General features: G+C 41.9%; 1 protein-coding gene across 2 annotated transcripts in view; it reads right to left on the bottom strand.

Annotated features, from left to right (window-relative positions):
• Positions 1-26,664, bottom strand: part of DYNC2I1 (dynein 2 intermediate chain 1) — a 519,500-nt gene that overhangs the window by 424,945 nt on the left and 67,891 nt on the right. Inside the window, exons 4-6 of one of the 2 annotated variants that reach the window (XM_078663277.1) lie at positions 23,344-23,417; positions 21,612-21,998; positions 1,288-1,355 (exon numbers count right to left, since the gene is read on the bottom strand). In XM_078663277.1, coding sequence (XP_078519403.1) covers positions 1,288-1,355; positions 21,612-21,998; positions 23,344-23,417 — 529 coding nt within the window. The remainder of the gene's footprint in view (positions 1-1,287; positions 1,356-21,611; positions 21,999-23,343; positions 23,418-26,664) is intronic. The other variant, XM_078663278.1, reaches the window with a different exon arrangement.

Raw genomic sequence — 26,664 nt, 5'->3', positions numbered from 1 at the left:
ATCTTTGCAATAGAAACTAGCATAATAATTAATAAAAGTAAGTCAACTGCTTGATTATGCCAAAAAAATTAACTGACTGAAAATCCACCAATGTAAATCCTGAATGTAACGGCAATATATTGAATATATTATAACATAATTATATATAATTACATATATATATAACATGAATAGAGTCTACCTTTGAGGATTTGCACATAGTACAGTGGTTGAAGACATACGCCTCTCTCGAAAATTGATAAAGATTTTTCTAATACAATATATATACCTGGTGTTCAGTACATGGTCTTCATACACATGTAAGAACTGTAAAATAAATAAACGACAGTAACATCTTTGGCCAACTCCTGCTAAAGAACAGCTGCTACAATGGCTCTAGTTAGCTGCTCAATGCATTCTGAATCAATAGCTGAAAGAGAGATACACTGCACATGCAGTACTTTGAATGCAATGTTAGACATACCATACTTGTCATCCTTAGTCCTTGACATAAACAATCTCAAATCTGTAAATACTTAAAGAAGCCGAAATGTGAAAAAAAATTCAATAATGAAGAAAGATTTCACTACATTAATGTACACAGATCTCTCTGACTGCACAGTCCTTATTCAGCAAGATAGACTGTTAGTTACATAACTCAGTGAAAACTCAACATAGCGGAGGAACCCACTTAAGCATGTATTATTGAGAAAGCCCTTATCTTATGTTTATTATTTAAAACCGATTTAACATAAATGCATCGAAGTAATGTAACTGGTGAAAATTACTAAATCCAAATAAATTTCTATTACAAACTTGCCAGCTTATTGGGACCATGCCTAAATTGGTAAACTGATGTAATTTGATTTTGACTTGAAGGAAATAACAAAATATATTACCATTGTTTTAGAGAAAATTCACTTCATATGTGGGTGGGTGGTAATTTAAAAATTATCTGCCAGACAGATTTTCTGGCAAATTGAGTGACAATTACTTTTCTGCCTGTGTGTAAAAAAATATAAATGACTTCGTAACTGACATATTCTTTTTAGTATTATGTATGAAAATCTGGTGTACAGATTGTACGCTTAGTAGTCAGCAGTTTCTGAGGGACCCAAGATGCAAAAGTGAGACTGTGTTTTCATTGACAATGAGCATTATGTGGCATACAATTTTAGGTTTCGTTCTTATTCTCCTTGTGTGTTCCACAAGTAAAGCAATGAGAGCTAAATCTCTACGAATATTGAGATTATATGACATTAGTCATTCGATTAGTTGTACATCACAAATTAGAGAACAATTGCATACCTTGCATTGTAAGCACCAGAATCTGCATCTTCACCGCCACGTTTCTCATCACTTCTGTGCTTAATTTCCTGAAAGAGTTAGAAATATACTCAAATGTTAAACTTTTTAAAGAAACTTCTTGACAACCAAATGTAGAATTTAAAAAATAGTACCAATAAATTCAGATGCTTCCATTCTAATAGCAGTGTTATCAGGCTAGAACACACAGATAGCAAAGTATTTAGATAGTCTCTTTTTTGTCTCAAACCTGAAAAAACAAGTCAGACGCTACTGCACTAAAATGATAGTGTTCCTCTTCCAACTGGTACAATTACCAGCCAATACATGTTGCTATTCGCACCAGAGATCAAGATGGAACTAGTCATTGCTTCAGCAAAAAAGAACGCAATTAAATATTCTTTAAAGTGATTGGAAGGAGGTTGACGGAGAAAATAATCAATCTGTAATTCTAGTTTTCCTCAAAACTTTCAGTTCTTCATCTCTGAGTGAGATACCATGAATAATTAATTAGAACAGAAACTTGCTTTAAAAGGAAATAATGTTACACAGCCGAACTAAGAAGAAATGATCCCTTAGTGCCTGTAGAACAGCAATTATAATTTATAACAGAAAAAACATTGTCTGGATTTAAAAAAACTTTGAATATTTTCAATTTCAAAAGAACACAGAAGGAATTATAGACTGGTAGGAAGAAGCTTCAGTAAAGAGAAATATGAAAACTTGCACTGATGGGAAGCAGGCTGACACAGCACTACAGAATGCAGAATGGTTACACTCAGAATCAGGTTTTTTTACCTGCAAGATATAAGATCCCTATTACTATTTCAGCATACGCTCTTCTAGCTATGACAAGAGGAAGGTGAGCTGATTATACATTTAATCTTGATATAAATAAAGGAAAACAAAAAGTGCAGGTAGGCAACTCTTCCTATTGGATTTGCATTATTATTTAAAAAAGACCCTCTATAGAACAGACCGTTCAACCCCTAGGACGAGTTGGCCATGGGAATTCAAGAAATAAAAAGGTAACAAATGACACATAAATCAGTTAAATAAGTTCCTATATAAGAACAGTTTGCAGAGTTTGGACCAAATACGACTGATCAACATTTGGCCACTCTGTGACATATATAATGAGCATTTTTCCGAAGACTAAAGTAAAGACCATTTGGAAGGACTCCAACAGTTACCTATACCAGACTGCTGATGTACTAAATGCAAAACAGGAATTGTATAAGATAATGGAAAGAATAAAAAGTATTACAATCATAATTATAACAGTATAGCAAATCTCAAATGGTTTCAATATTTTACCTTTTATGTGTGACACGAAATATTTTAAAGACTCAGGTCACACTGACAGTGTTCGGTTAGCTACTTGCTGGAAGACGGTAATTACAAAATAAAAAATAATGATCATGATTCTACTGTTCTACGTTTTCAGCAAGGGTCATAGCTAGGAACAAGAGTTGAGAATTAGACTTCGTCGGGGATGGGTATTTATACTATTGTGTATTCCATTCTATTTTCTTTTATCTATAATGATCAAATTGTCATGATGAATTTTAATACCTATTTCTGCTTTCTAACTGTGATTATAAATAAAGGATTTTTTTTTTTTTTAAAAGAACATGATTCTGTGAGACATACAAATATTTTTCAAAAATAGGCCCTAAAAACCAAAATATAATAGGAGGGTTAAAAAAACATGGTGTTGAATGTTGCACACCGAAGAGGCTGACAAAACGGCTAGAACAAAGTAGAATCTATTCTGAAAAGCAATAAAAAATGTCAGCCATGCCAAAGATGAAAATTAGGTATAAAAAAAAATGATGGGTGGAATGCTTAAATAAATCTCATCCACTGGTAATTACTCGGGCCGCATCCTGACCCATCGATATTATTGCACACCATGCCACTCAGTTTGGACCTAGCTATATAGAAATCAGTCTTGACCCGGCTTCAATAGGGACAGTCCAGCCCGAACTGCCAAGCCAGGCCCTCCATGAACTAGAACAAAGGCAACCCAGGACCGGTTTGCCTTAGTTGGAGCTCGGCCCTGGGATGCTTGTGTTACGGTGTAGGGAAGACTGATTTGCAGATAGCTGGTCTAGACTGAGGTGGTATGGTTTGCAAAATAACCAGAGATTAGGATGCGACCCAAGTAATTATCAGTGGCTGAGATTAATCAAGCATTTTATCCATCGCTTTTTTGCATACTTTGATTTGTCACCCTTTCTGCATGTATTATTTATTAATTTGTGAGTTTTATATAGTGCTAGCTAGAACTACATTTCTGCTTTACATGTTTTGTGAATAAGTTTACTTGAACTACATGCAAGGATTTGTGTGGCTCATAAACCAAGAACAAAGGAGTAAAACAAATCATACACCATTATGGTAGTCAAAAACAGTCAAGTACGTCTATACCATTACAGCATTTTGGCAAAATGGATAGTGACAGAATGGAGGCCAGTGAGTCAAGGTGACAACATCGAGGGATCCTGTCGCTGGTGGTTGGATCTTTCGGAAACGCAGCTCAATTACAGAGCGTGTTGAAGTAGTTGTTAAGCAGAAGAGATTGGGGTCTCATTTGAAGCCAGAAAAGGAGGGGTTGCATTGTAGGTCCTTAGGTAGTGAGTTCAAAATCCTAGGAGCATTCCCTGAGGATGAGCGCGCCTGCAATGGTTTTTTCTTCAGCTTTGGAGGTATGAGAAGTGAGTTGAAGCTTCTCAGTGCCCAGCCTCTTCCTGCTCTCGATAGTTTGGCTTCTAGGTATTTGAGTTTTTTTTTGTATGAAGGGCTTTGTGAATGATACAAGCTGTCTTGAAGGTGCATCTTCATTCAATGGGGAGCCAATGTACATAACAGCCACACACACATTATGTACAACTCGTGATAGGCTAATCCCTTCTGGTCCTATTTTACTCTGTAACCATAAGGGTGTCACAGTCCAAGAGTTGCCTAATCTGAAACATTTTTTTAAACTATAATGGCATTGGGTATAACAAGAACACCCAACTAAAGCAAATTCTGTAAGGGCTACCAAAGCATTAAGCAGATAATAAACATGAGTAAAAGATCTCCAATCCAAAATAAGAGACAGGGGATCAGAACTGGGATGAGGAAGAGTATGACTCAGTGTAGCCAGGATTGTAACAAACAAATGTTTTCTTTTGTAAAAGCGCCTAATGCCGTCCTTTCACTTTAATGGCGGCTGTGGTTGACTATTTATTGGAAAGTCCTCTGTGACGCTTCACGAGTCCAAGAGAAAATGGCATTATCAGTGATAGTCACAAAATGTGACTTATTATATTGTACACGTTGAGTGATTGTGTCTTACTTATTATCCCAAGCTTTAATCCCATAGGCAATATATAGCAGACAAAATGACGGGATGGCCCACTGGGGCATTGTTTCAGCCCCTGTGACTAAGGGTATCGCTCTTAGGCTCAGTGAGAGTTAGCCAGCAGTTTTATCTGTGGTGCGTGGTTGGAGGCGTTTCATTAAACATGGAAAGATGGCCATTTCTTCTAAGTGTGTAATGAGAATGGCACTGGATGCGTGCAGTTTATGCAATTCGATCAATATTTTAGTATTGCAAGTTCAGAGATTCTGTGACGCAATTTTAAATTATGCTTGGTTGAGATTAGGTGGGTGTATTAGTTGAATTAGAATCTAGGTACACTCTGGTGGAAGAAGACATATTTGGGAATAAACGAAGTTAGTTTTATATGGAGTTATCCGAAGCAGATATGTGGCCTTCGCAGTATGCTACAAAGTCATAAAACCAGTTGTGACAGCACAAATGAGAATTGCTTTTCAGAAAAAATGTCAATAAAGAAAGTGTAAGTAATGACGAACTGGTGTTGCCTGTTAGAGTAGAGGCACAAGAAAGAACAAGCATTTGCATCTTGCATTTTGCAAAGTTAGAGCTGTTGGCATTAAAAATGACTATGTTTTTTACTTTTGCTTTTTATTCCAATGGCATTGCCACTACCCAAATATAACTACTCAACAGCAAATACACAAACAAAAGTAAAAAACATTGTCATTTTCAAAGCCGACAGCTCTAACTTTAACAAATGCGAGACCTATCGTTTTGCAAATGTTTCTCTAACTGGCCAAGTTCCAGAGTGCAGTACCATATGTGGCCAAAAGAGATCCCATTGGACATATGGTACTGCACCCACCCTGCAACAGGTCTACGTAAAGTAGCATTTGCAATTCAATAGGTCTGGCGTTTGCATTTGTATAAGAAAGCATAAGTAAAAAAGATTTTCATTTTTACCACCAACAGCTCTAACTTTAACAAATGCAAGACCTATTGAATTGTAAATGCTTGTTTTAATAGGTCTTTAACCCCTTCGACGCTCATGACGAGCTGGGCTCGTCATGAGGTAGCCTCCTCGCACGCTCATGACGAGCCCAGCTCGTCATGTAAAGTGCGGTTTTAAAAACCTGAGCACAGGAGCGGAATTTCGCTAGCGCGCATGCGGTTAAGAGGGGGCTGTAATCTGAAAAAACTGTGAACACCTGTAGTACCCTATGAACACTAAGAAGGATCATATTAAGTCTTGCCTGAAACTGCGTATACGCGGTCGCTGCAAGTCTATTTTTTGTTTAAAAAGAAAAAAAACTTTAAAGGGGATTAGAGCCCGCCTGTTACTTACCATTGGTAGGCTTAAAGGTCACCCTAATTTCCCTGCATTTCATGGGTCAGCCTGTCCCGAGCAGAATTCCTGTTTGTGTGTTTTCCTCATTGATGGAGCATGGACTAAGTACTGATTAAGTACATTATTGTTTTTTCACCACTGCTCTCTGTTGGATTGAGGTACTTTTGTTTTGGGTCGTTTCAGCTGTCATCATTTCCCTGTTGTCTGTGTTATTTCTTGTTGGGTCCCTCTTCCTTGCTCCTCTGTGTCATCTCTTGCAATTCAAGCACAAAATGACACTGTTGTTCACTGCAGTACCCTCTTGACTCTCCTTTTATAATCTCATATCCACAGGTCTTGTCAAAAGCCTCCACAAAATGCAGAGCAATGCCACACTCAGCTGATATTTATCCTACAAAAGTACTGTCCCTGAGGCGCTAGGTGGCCGCACTCTGGAGTTTGACTTATCAGGACATGAAGGTCAGACACCCACCTGAATACAAACCATAGTGAGCAGTGCTTGCACATCTGGGACCCCTCCTTCTAGAACCTGTCACAGCCCGTCACACTGTGGAACAGAAGTGCTACCTTTATGTAGGCTAAGACCCATCTGAAGGATACCCGACTCTCACCTAGGTTTGCCAGTTGCTGCAACCCAGCGAGGCAGTAGAGGTCTTCATTGGACGTTCCCTTAGAACCTTACAACAAACACGACATTGGCACACCATTTTAGCGACCAAGTGTATTACAATTGTGTAAGCACTACTCTTTTTCCGCAACCCTTAAGTGCTCCGAGGTGGTTATGTTACAGAGCAACAGACCACAAATAGATACAGAAGAACCGACCTTAAGCTACCGATGCTGTGTTTCAGAGTATCTCAAAGCGTGAAATGATACTCTTTCTAAAGAGACACTAAAATACAGCGCAGGTGCACCCACAGACAATTTCACAATTATCTGGCAGGGACAATAGACACAGCAAAACTGTAAAGGACAACCCACGAGGCATCTATGAAAAACATCTTCATTTTGTACATCTGTACGGAATATACTGTCCCCCCGCTGATGTCTTAATCATCGTATTATGCTGGCTTCTGGAGCTTCCTGCTTCACTCACCACTGTCCTACCAACCACAGCACCCTATGCACCACCAACCTACCCACCAGCACTCTACCCACTCCCACCGTACCCCAACACCACTACCCTAGACACCACAGTGCCCACCATCTGCCTACTCTCAAACACTGTAACGATTGCCCGAACTATCACTCTACCAACACAACCACACTAGTCATCCTGCCACCACCACACGCACCACTACCCTACCCAGCACACAACCCTACCACCCTAATTACTACTCTATCCTATCACCTTAGCCACCACCCTACCCTAACCACCAGATCCCCTACACCCTACCCACTACCACCACGCTAACCACCATTATCCCACGACACTACGAGAACCCCCGAACACCACCCTAACCCCCACACGACCACCCACTGGCCTAAACACCCTTCTCCCCACCCTAACCACCATCTCCCTGCTCACCACGCTAAACACTACCACCATAACCACCATACACTACCCTTCACTACCAGCACCACACCCTACCCTACCACTCAAACTAACACCCTAACAACTTCACCCTATCCTTTCCACCCTGTCCATCTCTCTACCACCAACACGACCGCTAACTCCCACCACCACTACCCAATTACGAACCCAACTCCCACCACCACTACCCCACCATGAACACCTTAACTTACCACCACCACTCTACCCAACCACACTTCCGCTACTCTGCCACATTCTACTATCACTAACACCATACCACCACCCTACCAACTACCCTCCTACTACCACCACCCTACTATCACCACCATACACCCCACCCTACAAAACACCCTAAGCACCAACACACCCAACTCCATACACATGGCTCTATTACTATACTTCCACTGCTCAGATTCAGCTACTTAAAAAAATAACTTTCTTCCTCCTTTGTCCTTACTTTAGTTTTCACCACGGATAAACAATATGCGGCACAGAAGCATTTCTATCGTACTTAAACCAGTATGTTTCACAGGAGATTAAAACAATATAAAACAAACAGAATGAAAATGTTGCAGAACATTTATACAGAATCGCTTTGAGCTTCTATGGTCATACACCATAGGCAAAGGCAAGATCTACTGGTTTTGCCAAAGCTTCTTTTTTGTAATGGCTTGGCGTGTAAGACTGCAACGTTTTCCCTTAATGGTCTGATCTGTCCATTCCATAAGCGATCGCCCAAGGATTTAACTTGATGCTTAGCAATTCTGCGCCAGGAGGTGAGGATTAGGCAAATTCTGAAGCAGTGGCCCCCCCTTGAGAAGCGGCTCATAAACGCCTTCCACCCCTCCCTCAGAGGGAAGACCTTCCTGGGCCTTCAGCCCCCAAACTTCAGGAGCGGGCCACTGCTAATCTCCCCCGAGTACCCCAGCAAGCGTGCCCACCCAGAAGGGGTAGATTTGGATGCCTTTGACAAGCTCAAACAAGCGTTCCTAGACACTAGAACCCTCCCCTCCAGCAAGCGGACATGCAGGCAGAACCTCCTGCATCGGATGGTTTGGACCAGGGAGCCTCTCCCCAACCTTTTGACGATCCCCCGCCAGGATCGGACGGAGAGTCTGACCATCAGCGCTCATGGCGCCCTTCTCCCGCTCGCCCTTCAGAGACCCCTGCGAGGGCCAGTCGGACCTACTGGACCCAGAGGAGCTTTTGCACCCCCGCTCCTCAGAGTGGGAGCCTTGCGACAAGGTGGCGAAGTACGTGGCCAGTAGGCCGCGCAAGCCATTGGACCAGGAAGTCTGGTCCAGGCTGAGAGCGGAGTGTCCTGAACCCTCTTTAGAGGGCGAGGTGACCGTCACGCCAGATATCGATGACCGGATGGCGACCTTCTTGACTAAATATATCAAGGACCCCAAGAAGAGCATGGACCGGTCTTTGCAGGCTTGCCAAGACAAGCTCCTTACTATCACAGGTCCTTTAGTCAAGATATTCGACAAGGCAGAGGATGCCAAGGCCTCTGGAGCCCTCATTCAACCAGAAATCCTCTCCAGTTGGGCCCGGAGAGCAATCATATTTCTGGGCAATGCCAATTGCGCCATTTCTACATTCTTCCATTTCAAGTTGGACCCTAAATTGGGCAAATTAGCCACTACGGATACAGGCCAAGTCGCACAGGGGCGGCTTTCGGAGATCCTTTTGTTAAGGAACTAAGTATGTTTGTTTCCACCTTTAATTCCTTGGATAAGGCCCAATCTATGGTTAAGCGCATTTTCAATGCACCTTTTTCCTCCGGGCCGGCTGCGGTAGGTGCTCGGCTGGCCGTTCCTCTCAAGTAGAGGACAGCAATCAAAGAGAGGACAATGGCAGGACTCTTTGTGCTTCAGAGGTTTCTACCTGACCAGGGGGCGAGGCCGCCAGAGGGGACAACGTAACGGCCCGGGTAGAGGTGGCAACAACACATCCCACGGTGAGTTCTTTAATTCTCTCATGTGTTTGCTTGGGGGGTCGAATGGCTCACTTTCTCGACAATTGGCGGGCCCTTACCAACGATGCATGGGTCCTACAGACAGTACAGAGTTTCCAAATAGAGTTTTATGGATTGCCCGTTCAACTGGCGCCTCCCAGGCAGCTTCGGTTCTCAGGCCAGGAAGCCTGCCTTATTCAATGGGAGGGAGAGAAGTTGCTGAAAAAATGAGTAATTTGCAGGTCCTTCCCACATTCAGCAGGTTTTTTGAGCAACCTCTTTCTGGTTCAGAAGCAGGATGGGGGCCATCAACCCATAATAAATTTTCGGGTATTCAGCGAATGGCTGGTTTATCGCCACTTCAAGATGGAGGGAATCCATCTATTACAAGACATACTTCGCCCCAACGATTGGATGGTCAGGTTGGATCTTAAGGCCGCGTACCTGACGATTTCGGTCTTTCACCCTCATCGTCACTTCCTTCAGTTTCAATGGGGGGAGTTTACTTCTCTGCCCTTTGGTCTCTCTTTTGCACCTTGGTGCTTCATCAAGGTCCTGCATCCAGTGGTAGAACACCTCAGGGCACAGGTAATAGGTTTACGTAGACAATATGCTGTTCATGAATCAGTGCCCACAGGCTCTCTGCCGGCAGGTGCGATCCGCGGTATTACTTCTCCAATCCCTGGGATTCGTGAATAACCAGGCCAAATCCAGCCTCTCGCCTTCCTCCCCAATCACATTTCTGGGATTTGTCATAGACTCTGTAAAGGCCACGCTGAGTCTTCCTTCCAGGAAGATAACGAAGATTCGATACGAGGTACGACAATTGCTAAGGAGGCCTTAAACTTCCCTGTGCAGTATTGCCAGAGTGGTCGGCCTCTTGTCTGCCTCGATTCAGGCTATATTCCCGGGCCTCCTACATTTTCGGGCCCTCAGAGGCTCAAAGCGTCTCACTTATAGAGAGGTCTCTCGTATGCCCTGCAGGTGCCATTGTCAGAGGAAGCCAAGGAGGAACTCAATTGGTGGCTGGCCCGAATGGAGGCATGGAATGGCCGTGCCATTTTCGGTTCCCAACCGGATATAGTGATAGAGTCCGATGCCAGGGGCTCCGGTTGGGGAGCATGCTGTGGAGAATTTACCACCGGAGGCAGATGGTACGCCGCAGAACAATCTCTGCATATAAAGTGCCTGGAACTAATGGCAAGCTCTTTTGCGGACCGATTTTGGACCAAAGATCGGGCGCAGGCCTGTGTCCTGCTCAAGATGGACAACGTATCAGCGGTCCGCTACATCAACCATGTGGCAGGCACGTGCTCAAAAGCTTTGGCGGATCTGGCCAAGAACTTCTGGGAGAACTGTCTCGAACAACAGGAGTCAGTGCCGCGGAACATCTCTCGGGGTTGGACAATCAGGTGGCGGATTGGCACTCCCGTTATCTGCGGGACCCCAGTCTGTGGAAACTATTGCCTCCGGGTTTTCAGGCCCTGTTGGCGCTATGGGGTCCCTTCTCGATCAACTTCTTTGCATCTCAACTAGACCATCAACTGCCCAGGTACTTCAGTTGGAGACCAGATCCGGGGGCGACGGATGCCTTTCTCCAGGAGTGGGTGTCAGAGCTGGAGTATGCCTTTCCCCCCTTCGCCATAATCATGAGGTTGACGACTCCGGTTCGCAGGAAGAAGGCAGATTTGGTGGCGGTCACCCTAGTGTGGAGGTCGCAAGTGTGGTTTCCAGTTCTGATTGAACTTTCCTGGGCTTCTCCAATCCGTCTACCTCAGTTGCTTCATCTCCTGAGCGATCCAGCAGGCAATCCTCACCCGCTTGCAGTATACGGTTCCCTCCCTCTCATGACGTGGAGGATTACCGGACTCAATGGCAGGTCCCTGGCCTTTCGATAAATGCTGCAGACCTCCTCTCACGAGCATGGTCGGCCAGAACAATCAAGCGATATCGTTCAGCCTGGGCTCGCTGGACGGGTTGGTGTTTGCAATGAAACTTGGATCCAGTGGAGGGCAGATGTTGTCCATATCTTGAATATTTTGGCCTATTTGGCTTCTGAGGGTATGGCTTATTGGTCAATCAACACCTTTCGCTCAGATATTTCTGCAGGTCATGCCAATGTGGCGAACCTCCCGGTAGGTGAGCATCCGCTGGTCGAGAAACTCCTGCGGGGGATTCGGCTATCTCTTTCACAGGAGCCGAGGTATTCAGTCCTCTTAGACGTGAACAAAGTTCGAAATCGGATTGGCCGAGCAACAAGTTTCCTCCATGTACACACCTGTCTCTGAAACTGGAGATGTTGCTCTGCTGGATATCGTGTAGGCAATTTTTGATGTCCGGGTTTTAGATATCACAGGTCGCTCCTTTACCCCTGATGAGGTCACCTTCCATGTTTCACACAGGACTAAGTGTCAATCGCGGGTGAGTTCCTACCCAGCCTTTCCGAAGGTGCCTAAATTGTGTGTGGAGCGATGTATTAAGGCATATGAATCCGTGACGGAAGAATTACGACCCCCACGGGGAACTTCAGTTGCTGATTGCTTTAAGAAAACCTTTCAGAGCAGTGTCATCCCCGACCATTGCCAGATGGGTTCGATGGTTGATGTCCGAGGCTGGCATCGACACCAAAGTCTTTGGTGCACACTCAACAAGGGGTGCGATGGCTTCAAATGCGTTCGCTTGGAAGACATTTTAAATGTGGCAGACTGGTCATCAGATTCAACCTTTAAAATGTTTTATTTTAAGCCAGTCTCCTCCATTGCAGCCGTAGTAGTGGACAAGCTTTGAACTTGCCTAGTCCTCGCCTCCGGTCCGGACATAGAATGAAAAATGTCCTCGCTTTCGTAACGGAAAGTTTCAATTTTATTAAGGACTCGGAGGTGAGGATTCGCCCGTCCTGAGATCAAGAATGACCCACTCGGGTTATCGGATCGATGTCTGAATGTAAGTAACTGATTTTCAAGTTGGTTTTTCTCTGTAATGATGGAAAATGCTGATCTGATGGCTTGCAGGTTTTTCCTAAAATCTTTCCCAGCAATCACAAGTCTCTCTTTTTCAGGATCGGAGTCCGCAAAACCAGAGTAAAGATCTTCTACTGTCGGCATGGTCGGAGGAATAAAGAGGGATTCCAACAAGGGACAAGATTGGTTAATTGGACTGTTGGCTCTTGATTGGTGGACTCTGTTTGACTGTTGCAGTTCATTTTTCCCTGTGGTTCTTGGGAAATTAAGTTTTTTCTGTCAAAGTTTAAGCTCCATAATGGCTGCTGTAAAATAAAGTAAGAAAGAATACGCCTAATCCTCGCCTCTGAGTCCTTAATAGAATTGAAACTTTCTGTTACGAAAGCTAGGACATTTTTCATTCTACTCTTATCTGGGATAGTGTTGGGCCCTACATCTTTCAATTCCGTAAGAATTGCTTTGATGTGTTTTCGATGTTCCAGCCAGGTCTTTCTGAAAATATCAATATGGTGTGCAAAGATATAGAATTGATGTTTGTTAAGCAACTGATTTAATAATCATTGAAATGTGGTGGAGGCTCCATGCAATCCAAAGGGTAAGAAAGTGATCTGATACAATCCTTTTGGAGTGGAGAAAGCTGCTTTGTCTTTATCAGACTCATTGAATTTGCCCATAGCCCTTTGCCAAATTAAGGGTAGTGGTGTACTTAGCTTCCCCTAATTCCTCAATAAGTTTGGCAATTATTTGCATGGGAAAAACATCACAAAGTTTGAGATTTGTGTGGCGAAGCTCTGCCTGCTGACCCGTCCTCTCTCGCCCCTTTCACTGATCAGATGTCGCCTTACCTGTCCCCTCCTCTATTTTCAGACTCCTACGCCAGAGGCGCGCTATCCCTTTAAGACCTCGCTTTCCCTAGCCCTCCCGGTCGCTCACGTGACCTGGTCAGCTGACGGGTCCTCCTTCAAAGAGGAAGAGGTGAAGGGACTGGTGTATTCGGTGCGGACGCATCTACCTACTTTGGAGAAGCCGGAACACGAAGTACAGACCTTCCTTGTGGCACCCGGGTTAGGAGGACTGCGACGCCTTGCTGAGACGAGCACGGCACCAGAAGTAGCAGCCCAGCAGACGGAAGGACCACTCAACGAGGACCAAGGAAAGGGGGAGCCGGACCCGATCCGTCAACACGCCGAAGCCCGCCACGGCCCCAGAGGGTCGTGGCTAACAAAGGTACGGGGCCAGCTGGGAGCTGTGTTGGTAAAAGGGAAGGCGGGAGAAAAGGCGGGACACCCGGAAAGCCGCTATAACCAGGGCCGTGGTCCATGTGAGTGTAAATACTGGAAAGCATAGCGCGTCACTGGTGGCGGTCGGGTGTTTACTCCTCCACTTCCCCATTCTGGTTTTCTTACGTGTCAGAAACAATGTTCCCTTACTAATTCTTTTGTATTTTTTCTTTCCTCTTTTTTTAAAATTTTTTTTGAGCCACGGACTGTTGGGCACTACCGGACGACCTTCTTCTTGTTGGTGGAAGAAAACTCATAAGAACCTCTCAAGTTCACCTTACTCTCTGAGGCAAGAGAGTAAAGATTGTGTCTAGAGACTTTGCAAGCTTCTATTGCTACCTATGGTCTGTGTCCGGAGGGAACATACAAAAAACAACAACAAAAAAAACCCTGGTCTTTTCAACTCAGTCCCGGTCTCCTTGACTTCTTTTCCTCTGCGCCACAATTTGATACATGCTTCTGTAATCGATACACATTTTGAATATTCCATCCGGCTTTGGTACTCAGATAATAGGTAAACTCCAATTGCTACTGAAGAGTTTGATAACTTTTAGTTTTACCATTTTCCCAACTTCTTCCTCAATTCCTTGTCTTATAGACTTAGATCTTGTTTGATAACTCAACCTGGCTCTATGTGGATAAAATGCCGCATTATTTGAGTCTTACTAAAGGTTTTGGAGATTTTTCAATAAAAAAGCTGAAAGGTGTTCTCTAAAGCCAATTTTTCACCCTCAGTAAGGTTACATTTGCTGTCTAGTTAGGCCATCAGACGGAACGTAAATTATAGCATTTAGGTGAAAGAATGTATTTGAATTTATTTTACCTCGGATCTCTAACTGATAGGTTACTTTATTAACTTTCTTGCACAATCTTTATGGTCCCTGCCAATGTGCTGACATTTTTTGACCACTGGAGGGTATGACAAGTAACCCCCAATCCCCTACCATAATTTCTCTGGAATTCGGTGTTGCAATCAAGGTATTGTTGCTAAATACTTTATGCCTTCACCAAATTAACTACAGCTAGTTCTTAAATGTCTTAACTGAGCAGCAAACTCTATTAAGGTCTTGTCTTTTCTAGCTTATTCTACCAGGCAATCTTAGTTAATTCTTGAAGTGTCTGGGGTTTTCAGGCAAACCGTAGTTCGAATGATGAAAACCCGAGACTAGACTGTTGCTGACGCCTAATAGTAAAGAGCCAAGGGAAGAATGTTATCCCAGTCTCGCTCTTCGAGCTCACAACTTTTTTTCAAAGTTAGCTTTAAAGTAGCATTGTATTGTTTAACAAGAATATCAGTTTGTGGATGATGCGCCAATACTCTGAGGTGCTTAATGCCAAATTCACTGCAGGCTTCCCTCATCAATTTAGATATGAAGTAACTACCCTGGTCAGTAAGTATCTCTTTCAGAAACCCAATTCAGGAAAACACTTGTATGTCAGCAGTAGCTCTTTGGCCAACAGTTGTTTGCATGAGGGGGATGGCTTTGTGGTAGTGAGTAGCATGATCTATTATAACTAGAAATTCCAAAGATTGGCAGTAATGATCCTTCAAACTGCACCAGTCAATATCCCAAAATTCCCAAGTATTTTGTGCAGACTACTAGAGTTTTGACTGCCCGCAAAACTCAACAATAAATCAAAAACTCTTTTTAGTAGGAGGGCAACAAACCATCTGTTAGCTCATTTATATATTAATGAATTGTTTGTATATAGCTGTAATCACCTTAGATCCAAAGTTCATACTCAAAATGTTTCCTTCTGTTGGGAATTATTCTCCATGCTTTGGAATTTTTTTTATATGTTCTTTATTACTAACAAGTTTTCAATCATTTTTTAGCAGACCCAGTCAACACATTTCAACCCTTATATTTATTTATTTAGAAGTTTTGTATAGCGCTAGCTGAACCCGAGGGTATCTGAGCGCTTAACAGCATCTACAATTATGAGCATTAATGGAATAAACAGAATCCGCAACTTGCACAATTATGAGCATTATAGACATGTAAACAATACAGATATTGTGGTCGAACACGAAGGTTGGGGCTGCGAGGTTTCATATAAAGGAGTTAGCGTGCTAACAGCGAGAGGAGTGTCTATCGATCCAGAAGAGGTATGATGTGTGATCCCGGCGTTTTTTAGTTCATCCTGGCCTAAAACAATTACATATACACATAATCAGTACTATAATCATGTTAACAACATTGTTGCGTTTCTTCTTTTTACTAACGTTTTGCGTTTTTAAATTTATTTTTAACTTTTTTTCTTTTATATAAAATATAGCAAAGGCATGCGTCTTGAACACCTGCCTGGAACCTCAATCCGAATTTGTCCAGTTTTACATGTTCAACCTGAATGCCTTACAACTTTTGGTGTATCAATCTAATTACATGCACATCCTAACCCAATCGTTCCCTTCTGATAGTGGTGATTACAGCTTCACAATAAGTGCTTTTATTCCTTTCCACTGTGCAGTGTATTCAAGTGAATATGGCATAGAGAATGACTAATCCATTACTTACAAAAAAACTTTTTTATAACTAATTATTTGTAATGGTATCCATTCGGTTCTCATCAATTTTATTCCGATAAAAACACTGTTAATAGGAATATAAAAAAAGTATTGTTGCAACATAAAAATAAATGCAAATCAAGCTTATTCACAAACTATTCTTCTCATCATCATGTCCTTATTATGAGGACAAGATGTTTCCTACTAATCCTCAATCTTTGCCGCGATGACAGGAGGTAACTTTTATAATCAATCTTATTACACTTGCGTTGTTGTCATGTTTTTTCTTCTATTTTTCTCCCAATACATTCAGAGCAACTCTTTGCTAAAGACGCATTTGTTTTGTTGCCAGCGCTGTGAAGGCACAGCGTGAATCCAGCTTCGCCCTAAAGTAAGTTTCCCCTATGAGACAGCCAGCTTTTTCATCTCAGCATCTTGGAACCAATCAAACACTGTTATTTAAATTCGGGAACTAAAAGAGATGTTGATTTAAATTACCATTCATGCTGGCACTGGGCCACTGCAGTGATGGGAAGCCCCCTTGGGGCAGCCACGCAATTAACAAGTTTTGATAACATAGCATAATGAATGCTCAGAGAAGGCATGTGAAATGCAACCATTATATCATTTTAAACTCCAAGGATAGAACTTGACTCTTCTCTGTACATTACCAAGTGCTGCAGCAGGAATGTCATGGGTCCTAAACTAAGGTACTAAAATGGGCAAGCCTACATCAGGTTAGGCAGTAATAATAACCCTTATTTGGGTACATTGCGCTTCAAACTCTTAGACGCGGGTAACGCTGCACCTGCTACACTGATAGCTTCACCCCTAATACACGGGATGTATTTGAGATGTGAATGCTTTGAGAGTAAAAATCCTGGGCGCTGGTAAGCAGTGGTTTTGACTTAGCCCTTTAAGGAGAGATGGACTACATTTAAATCCCATGTAGTATTGATTTTTATGATATGGGAGACGATACATGATCAGATTCTGCAGATTGGTAGAAACAGCAGTGCCTTTAGAGTCAAATGACCTTAGCAGCAGAATAATACAAGCAATACAGTGCATAATGACAGAATAGTATAGTATACTACCCAGTGAGGTATAAAAAAACAATACATATAGCTTCTCACATTACCTAAAAAATTCTGTACAATTCAAAGACAGGGTCCAACAAGGACATCCCAAATATTAAAGTACATTCATGCATCGTCTGAACTTATACATAGTGGATCAGATCCCTCAACTACCCTAAGGTACCCCACCATTACCAGCCTTTTATTACAAGCTCCAAGAAAAAAAATTATACAGTCCCTAATTGACCAGATTAAATCGCCCCGTCTCCATGCCCTCTGGCCTTTATACTCATATAGACCCTTTTTCATATCGTACATAGCTAAAAAGCGTGACCTCCATTTTACAAATGAGGGAGGATCAGGACTGAGGCTATGCACATGCAGGCCCCTGACATAGCCACAAAGATCAGATAAGTTTTGCCTTTGGAGAGCACGTGGTCTTCACTAAGACATAGCAATATTACGGAAGGGGTAACCGTGATCTGCTTTTTAAGGATCATGCCAATGGGTCCTCTTGGAGATAGCTAGATAAACCAGTACATGCACTGAACACATGAACAATTCCCGCTAGCTCAGCTCCACACCTATGACATTTCGAGTCTGGTATTTTTGCCTCATTAAAACAGTTTATCGGGCGTATAACAAATGTCAAAAGCTGTTTTGAAGTGCTGGCTTTTCAATCCAGCAGTCAAAAGAGTGTCTCTAGAGATCTACAGGGAGCACTTGAGTAGTGGCCCTTACACCCCAATCTCGATTCCCATCTAGCATTCTGGGGTTCTAAATCACCCGGGAGACCCTGTATTAGTAAATCATAGATTTGCAAGATTATGAATCCATGCTCTACAGCTTCTATGACTGGCTACTTTATAACATAGATTTAGTTCTTATTCAGTTTGATAATAAAATCTCAGATCTTCAGATATTTGAAAAACGTCTCCCTTGTCAAACCAAACTGGTCCTCTATCTCACCAAAGAAGCATAATTGGTCACCATCATAAAGGTCCCCTATTCTTGAAATACGGCTTATGCCAAACTTTTTACCCATGCCATCATGAAATATGCCCAGCAAAGCAGGAGAGCCCCACAAGTATGTGTAGCAGTTACATTTATTTATATTGTTCCTCGTTTTTACCAGCTGCCAGACATTGAATGCCCCATCCACTGTCTTAAACCTGATCTTTTTATAGTAGCTCCTTTCCAGGTTTCTCAAGAAGAAACTCTTGGCATCAGAACCGAATGTGAGCCGATATATAGTTGGTGTCTCAGCACGGTTGATACTGTGTGTACTGCCCTTGATCAGGATACCTAAATGCTGCAGCATGCAAGACCAATAGTACAACACAAAACTAGGGACTTGGTTTTTTTAAACTACCATAAAAAACTAAAACACAAGCTTTCTAGCATGGTTAGCCAGTTCTAATTGACCTCCAGTGGAATGGTTCTAAAAATATTTAACACTTTCTGGAGGAGAAGCATTTTAACACATTACATCTCCCCACCAGGGATAAGTGCAGATTGTTAATTCGGACTAGATCCTGTTTGATTTTCATGATCAGAGGCGCTAGATTTTTCAAGGGTAGGTTTTATACTCACTCCCAAATGAATTGCATCCTTCACCCAATGCTGAGCCCCAGAATTAATTCCTTTGATGCAGACTACCTGGCTCGTTAAGGTGGTATCCTGCTATGGCTTCAAACACGCTAGCCTCATTTTCAATCGCTGTCAGAGCATTGCAGGGATCGGGTGTGACTACTGCTATATCATCTGCATTAGCCAATACTTTATAATCCCTCTGACTTATCGAAACAGACTAGATCCTGCTGTTATTCTCCAATCGTGCAATAAAGGGGGTCTATATATGAGGCATATTATTGGGGTGAGCACAGACATCCCTGTCTTGTTCCTTTGGTAATAAAAATCTACTCCGACCCCTTACCCATGATCTGAAGTTGATTAGCTGTCTGCTCTCGTTTCCTCACGATGGGAAATAATCCCCTGGTATATAGCCTTTAGGATTGCAAGATCAGGTTGAGTTGGCAAGAGTGACCCCCCCATCCCCCTCAGTGCATGCTGGAAGTGTGTCCTTCCATCCTTGGCAATGCTGAGTAGTCCCATTTTAATCCAGCTTTCACTTCCAATTCCAATTCCTCATTTAATGAAATTGTGTTTTGATGGTCTGCCAGGAGCCTTTTATTCCCGAGCCATCCCATCCTTCGCTCTGATCACTACAGCAATTTTCAACGCTGCCTCTCGAGCCTCCTCTCAGATCCCCGTCTGAATTCTGAGTCACCCCCAGTCCAGACTGGTCTGAAAGTGAGTTCTCAGGGATTCGACCCCTTGTTTGTTGTCACAGTAGCTGGCAGCAACAGAATAGGACTATCTTGAGCCCCCATGCCTACATTTATGGCCTTGATACCAGTTTGGGAAAGCGTGGTGCAGAATTGTGCTGCAGTACTCACATTTGTCAAGGCTGCAGTCTCTATGCCGCTTAGTTCTTCCTTTGTGCTGACCATGTTTTGATGTATGCCAACCGACACCTGTTGCAGCAAATCTGGCAGTACCTCAGTTTACTGGGGGGCTAAGTAGAGTCTCCGCTGTTTAGATCTGGTCCCAGACCTCAGTCCACTTTCCTGAAAAAATCTGCGGCTGTCCTGGCAGAATCCATATCCTCAAGGCCGGCCTCCTCCAGAGCTACCTCCCCATTAGCACCCCACTTGGGGAGGGGCTTGCCTCGCCCTACCACACCACTAGTGGAGTTGGCCGCCTGGGTCTTCGGTGCTCATGCTGGCTTAGGGCCCATCCTTGCATCAATAAGTGGCAAATTTCTCTGTGACCTCTTTCCAGCCACACGCATATAGTAGGCTCCAAAAGCGATTTCAAGAACCGTACATCCCCGCAAACCTCTGCCCACAGCCCTGGCAGCAGCAAGACACCAAACGGTCCATGAGCTCTGCTTAGAGGGCAAGGTGCCGCAGTTACATGTTGATGCACATTCCCAACGGCCGCAGTTACTTACACAGTTGCCATCTCCACCTTCATTCAGTCATGTCGACAGAATGTTTTTACTGTATTACATTTTATTTTCTGTGTCATTATTTGACTGTGAGTACAATTTCAGTTACACATACTTTTCCCCTTATAGCTTGTTCGGGGTTCAGACATACCTTTCAGATCACTATTCCCTCATATAGCTTTGTAAAAGGGAATCAGCATTACACACTGGTGCCCTGTGTGGATGCCTATCCTTAATGTATTTGTATTGTCTTTTAACATAGGTTTACAGAGGAGAGACAACAATACAAAAGCTTTCACATGATGATCTTAATAAATGAACAATAGTGAAAACCTAGAGGATTTTCAGCGAGTTCGTTTTCATGAATATTGCATTTTCTTGTAGGTGAATGGCTGTAGGTGTAGACTTCAAGAAAACTCACTCTTTGAAGACAAATACGTAATTAACAGAAGGAATCCCGACAATCACAGGAAGGCAAAAATCAAACTGCCTACAAGAGGATCAGTGTGCCACGATTGCACCCAAAAGCACTGATGCATATGACCCTTTTCGAATCGCAAATCAAACTGGAAGGCATACTATACCGGTTTGCACCAAGCCCCATTTATGCAAGAGTAATGCAATACCAGCTACTCATAGTCACAATCAAGTTCCCACATGAGTACTGGATGTGCGCTGCCTACTACTCACCTATAAAAAAAGAATGCAAATAATGTGGTGGGCACGGTCGATGCTACTCAGGCTATGCCTCCCTGGGTGAGACCATATACAAGGAGTTTGGGGGAATTGAAATAGAGGCACCACAGATTTATAGGCACACCTAACACAGCCAAATGATAGCTCCCAACAAGAGTTCATAGCAAATGGCAAAGTGATTATTATCCCTTCTGTTGGATGGGACCTCAAAAGGCTGTACAAAGGATGGTACGGTTAGAGCCTGTGGGTGGAGGAAAGATTAGAGTGTTTTTAAGGTGATATCCCCTAGTCTTTTCTTCAACTAACCTGTTCTTCCAAACACAAAAGAATTGACAAAGTTAAAAAATTAGAAGCACACTGGAATCTGAGTTTCAACAAGCACAAGTGAAACATTATTTCCTTTTGCACAGAGGTACCATCGACAGCAGTGGAATGTGGTGCAGAGTAGTATTAGAAAATTGAAAACAAATTCAACCTGTCCTAAAGGATACTTTTCTTAGGAATTCAGAAAATACAATGTTTTATTTAAATAATCCACCAAATGTAAACAATTCAGTCTACAATTTCAGCTGAATGGTGGTAAAACATAACTGACCATTATTTTCCAAAGTACATACCCCAGCTTGGTCTTTACTCCGTCTATATTCTTCTTTAGAAATCTTATCTCGGTCTTCCCTTTGTCTTCTTTCTCTGCCTACATCGAGTGAGGTTTTATCTCCATGTTTTCTTTCCTTGTTTTTTTCTTTCAAATTGTCAGCTAGGTTCAGGGTTGCATCTTTGAAAACCATTGATTTTTTCTCACCATGACGCTCCTTCTCCTCATTTCTGTGTCTTTGCTTTCTGTCTTTATCTGCATTTTCATGATCTTTCCTTTCTCTGTGCCTCTTTTCCCGTTCTTTACTTGCTAATATCAAATCTTGCTCTGTCATACTTCTGCGCCTTATTTCTCGTGTTTCATCCTTATGCTCCAAAGATCTTCTGTACTTGTCTTTATTTCCACTATTCTGTAGGACCAAACATTAGCATTTCTCAATGTGTCTCAATTAAAATGTTACATTTCTCAACTTTCTATTTACACTCATCACGCCTCTCATAACCACAAAGTTAGCACAAGGGAAAGAGTCTATTAAAAATACCATGACTTTACAAGGATAATAGATTTCAGATATATGTTGCTTTCTGTTGAAAGGTTGTAGGGACAAGGCCTTAATTTTATGTACTCAAAGAGAAGCAGAACTACAGAGGAATTGAGTAGGAGAAGAAAGACTGGATACCTGCAAAAGGAAACAATGATGGGAATCAAAGCTGTACTTGTGGGAAGGAGTGATGTAGTGAGAAAGGGTGGCTATGAGCATTATAGCTGTTTAGAAGTCATGGGAAGTTCCGCAAAATGAGGGAGGGAAAGGGCAGTGTGGGAAAAGCTGCAGAGAAGGCTGGAAAGATGACTGAACATAAGTTGTATAGTGGGGAGTGGGAAAGGAGACATGGCGAGCGGTAGGGAGAGGTGATATGGCTGTATAAGGCAAGGGCGCCAGAAATTAAACTATTGGCAAACACTGTTACAAAAAGAAACAAAAAGGCAGATAAAGCACGTTTATTCTTCGGAGGACAATAACTAGTGTCTAGGATTATTTGAGTTATGGCCAAGAGCAGAACACAATTAAAATGAGTTGCTAACAATAATGGAGAAACTAAAAAGAGACTTCAATTAAAATCTACTTTATTTTTTGTTTTTAATTAAATATAAAACAAGTAAAAGAGACTGGGTGTACAGAGAGTAGATTACCCAACAACTGCACAAACAAACATGCGGCACCAGAAAAAAATAAAAAAACAAGTCAAAAGTATGAAGAGAGGTAACTTTGTGAATTATGTGGTGAAAGCTGTATGAAATATTGCAAAGCAGCTACTTCACTGAGCGGAATAAAGCAACTGAGTATCAGTGGGCACAAGAGGGAATGAGTTTGGCTGCCACATTCCCCACTGGGCTCCCCTTTAATTGTAAAGCATGTGTAAACTCAACCACTGCAGAAAGAACGTCATAAGAGTCTTTAAGAAAGACGGCTGGACGTGTGCTTAAATGCTAAAAATTGCACTCTTGACAAGCTCAGAACTAGTAACTTTACCAATGCTTGTTCTGTCTGCTGAAAGGCATGAACTAAATTATGACAACCCGGAAATGAACAAGTCCTTTGCTGAATAAACAAAATGAAATAATTCTTTGAATTAATTTTTGTCTACCCTATTCTCTTAGATATATTTTACAACAACGCCAGTTCTTATAAGACTATAACAAGCGAAGTGTGATCAATATAAAGACATTTAAATTTAAACTCCGAAAAAACCTACTTCTCTAGAGATTTCATCTTTTTCTTTTCTTTCGCTGTGTCTCTTTTCTCGGTCATCAACTCGTTGTTTTCGTGCTGAAATTTCAATGTAATAAAGAGAATAATTTACATTACATTTCTCCATCCTCACCAGGCAATTAATGAAATTCATGTTTAATTTCACCATTTTTTTCCACTTAATGAATGTAGAAATAGTTAAACGAATACTGAATTGCAATTTAAGCAAACCAATCTACTGGCAGAACTCCAATGGGATCAATGAAGATTTGGGCAATAATCACGAATAGGAGAGAACATTATGTGATCTGATTCTTTTGTTAAACATTTATTATAGAAAATACAACGCGATATGACAGATATGAGATGCCAGATAGCTCAATCAAACTAATTTTGGGGTGGGCACAAATAACAGATGTTTTAAGTGGATAACTTTGAAGCTAAAGTATTTATCATTTTCATTTTTCGTATCGGATGCTCATAAAATAGACCAATTGAAAAAAAGGCAAAATACAAATCTACTTACCTGCAACAAGAATTTACATGCCATGGCAATGTCCCACTGTCATGGGGATAATTAACAGTGGAAGATTAGCAATATATTAGCACAAGGGTATATGGTTCACCCATCTAGTCTTTCAAACATTTCACTAACTTTCTAGAAAAGGTTCTTCCATTGGTATTAAAAGAAACGAATTCAGTGCATAGTTCATCTGCATAAGTACTATTTGATCTATGTATTTATTACTAGTAAAAACAATTTGGGTAAATCATTATTGTCCGAAAATGACATTTTTACACTGGTTAGCTGCAGAAATGTGTTCAATCATTTGTATTTGTTATTTTTATTGTTGTGGTTATTAATGAGGCTATGACTGCTCTTCTCAACATACTTCTAATGGCTGTTTGACCCACCCCTCTCTATTGACCAGATGATGCCAGCATGCTCACTTCTCATTTCAGTGCATGTCCTGCTCTGCTGTGCAATTTTTCAGGGGTCAAAAGAGCACTTCACATTCTACCTTACTTCACTTGCCCAGTCCATGTGGCCCGTGCACAAATCCGGACACATGCATGATGTCCTTATTTCTTACAGTATTTTGATAAACAAGGCTTTTAATTTGATAAACGTGTAACAATATCTGACTCTTCATTCTCTAAACAAAAGTATGGGTACCATTTTTTTCAAAACAACGTGGACTAAACAATTTTGTACAAATACTACATCTACCTGCCTAGATGTTGTATTATTTCATTCTTGATTAATTTGGGCAGTAAATCTCTGAACATCGAATTTATGGAGCATTCTTTTCCCAACAAAGACATAAGGAAACAAAGAAGAAAAGAGAAGGCCAACTCAATTAGACGGAAATAAAGGTCAACAGATTCTACCAAAGTAACAAATCTGAGTTTCTTCTGAGAACGACTTTATTGCCACTGAAAAAAGAAAAAGGAGCCAAAAATAAGTGTTTCTCCTTTTATCTCCTTTCAGATGTAATGGGCATTATAAACATCAGACTTCAGAGTTTATCACTCGGAAGTCAGTCAATTACAGGCTCGATGGGTGACTTTGTCAGTTATCCTCGTACAGTACTAGTGGAAAAATAATGTTTTCAGCTTCCAAACTTGGTGAAAATCCTTCCAGGAAATCCCTAAACACCAGAAAGGTGCCAAAAGAGTCACAAGAAAGAGACGCAAGGTAAGAAGCTACTGCAACAAAATGCACTTACCTATCAGAAAATTAAAGTTACAGAAAAGGGTAAACCCGGAATCACTGGGACCTGGGTATAAGGCGATGTATATAGTGGTGGTCCCAATGTGTTAATTACTTGGGTGTGGGGAGAAAGAATTTTGGTAAAGTCATGTAATTTAAAAACCTTATTAAAAAAAAGAAAAGAGAATGGAAAAATCAGTCACCAGTGTTATTTAATCACATTGGGACAACGCATTTTATGAACAGATTTACAAACAAACTTTAGTCAAATATCACATTAGAATGTGCGGTGTCAAGGGAGGGGGGAAGAAAAGGAAATGTTAAGTGTTGGATAGAGGGAAAGGTTGAGTGAGAGTGACATGGAATCACAAACAAATTTGGTATATATACATCATATACCAGAAAGTCAGAATCAACAACTGCTGTACATGTCCGCCATATAGAATTTGAGGACACAGTTAATGAATCACTGTCTATCCAGTATTGTTTGTAAATCTGTTCATAAAATGCGTTGTCCCATACTTTAAGGCATAAAGTGACCTCGCGGAAGGATGTTTGTCTCCTTCACAATAGCCAGGAAGCCTCAAGTGTCAATATTATAAGATCTCATGACCCCCGCAGTTCAGGGGTGAAATGCTGGAATTGATTATTCTGAATGGCACCCTGTAAAGAAGATGTGTCCTGTTCATAATTCTTATGTGTAGGCCTAGGTTTTGGTAGGTTTTGGTAGGTTTCACAAGTAGGTTTTGGATACCACCACTGATATCACCAATTTGAAGCTAGCAGGTTCATCTCAGAGTTTCCTAGTCTGAAATCAGTGATCATGATCACTTTGAGAAGACGAGGGATCAGACGAAAAGGATGCAGAAATCCTCTTGACCAAGTAACACAAAGGGTATCTTCCTGAGAAACCTGGATGCAGAAGGCATTTTCTTCTATCACAAAGAAATCACTTTCGGACTTTCCCCACCATCTTCGAACACATCGTCATTTTCGACCCAATCTGTTTTGCTGTAACAAACAGCGATTGGTGTGTAACAAATGGTGTCTATTTTGGGGTTGGAAGTCGCTAAATGGCCTGAGAATCCTACATCTTGTCCCTTCATGTGTCTTCAGGTGGCTCATAGTGGACATTTTGTTTGCTTGCAGAAGGCCCCAAGCCTGACCAAAAGAGAGGAGGACTTCAATGCAAGGAGCACCACTCTCAGTTCCAATATGCTGACGTGGTAGGACTTCTCCACCGGGGAACATACACCTTGTGCTGTGAGACCTCTCATGTGGGCACCCCCAGCCCTTCAAGGACTCCTCAATCATTACTATCTGAGAAAAAACCACAGAATGAACAGCTACTTCTGTTAGGAACTTTTTTTCCGCAGCACCTCTAGGTGAGGGACAAATAAGGCTTTGGAAGACATCTGAACATTGTTGCACATTCTCTGTACTACTGGCACCACTGTTTTTAAAGCCACTCTAGTTGAAGCCTCATGCACATTTCAGCACAAAGGTTATATTCAAGTACATTTCTTGGGGACCACAATTAAACCAGATTTTAGAGGAAACTTAGAATGTAAAAGATCCCCATCACAGCAGGTAAATCTATTTTAGGTGGAT

Source organism: Lissotriton helveticus, chromosome 10 (genome assembly GCF_964261635.1).
Source record: "Lissotriton helveticus chromosome 10, aLisHel1.1, whole genome shotgun sequence".
NCBI lineage: Eukaryota > Metazoa > Chordata > Amphibia > Caudata > Salamandridae > Lissotriton > Lissotriton helveticus.
Note: the sequence above shows the minus strand (reverse complement) of the source record. Positions and strands in the feature narration are given on the sequence as shown.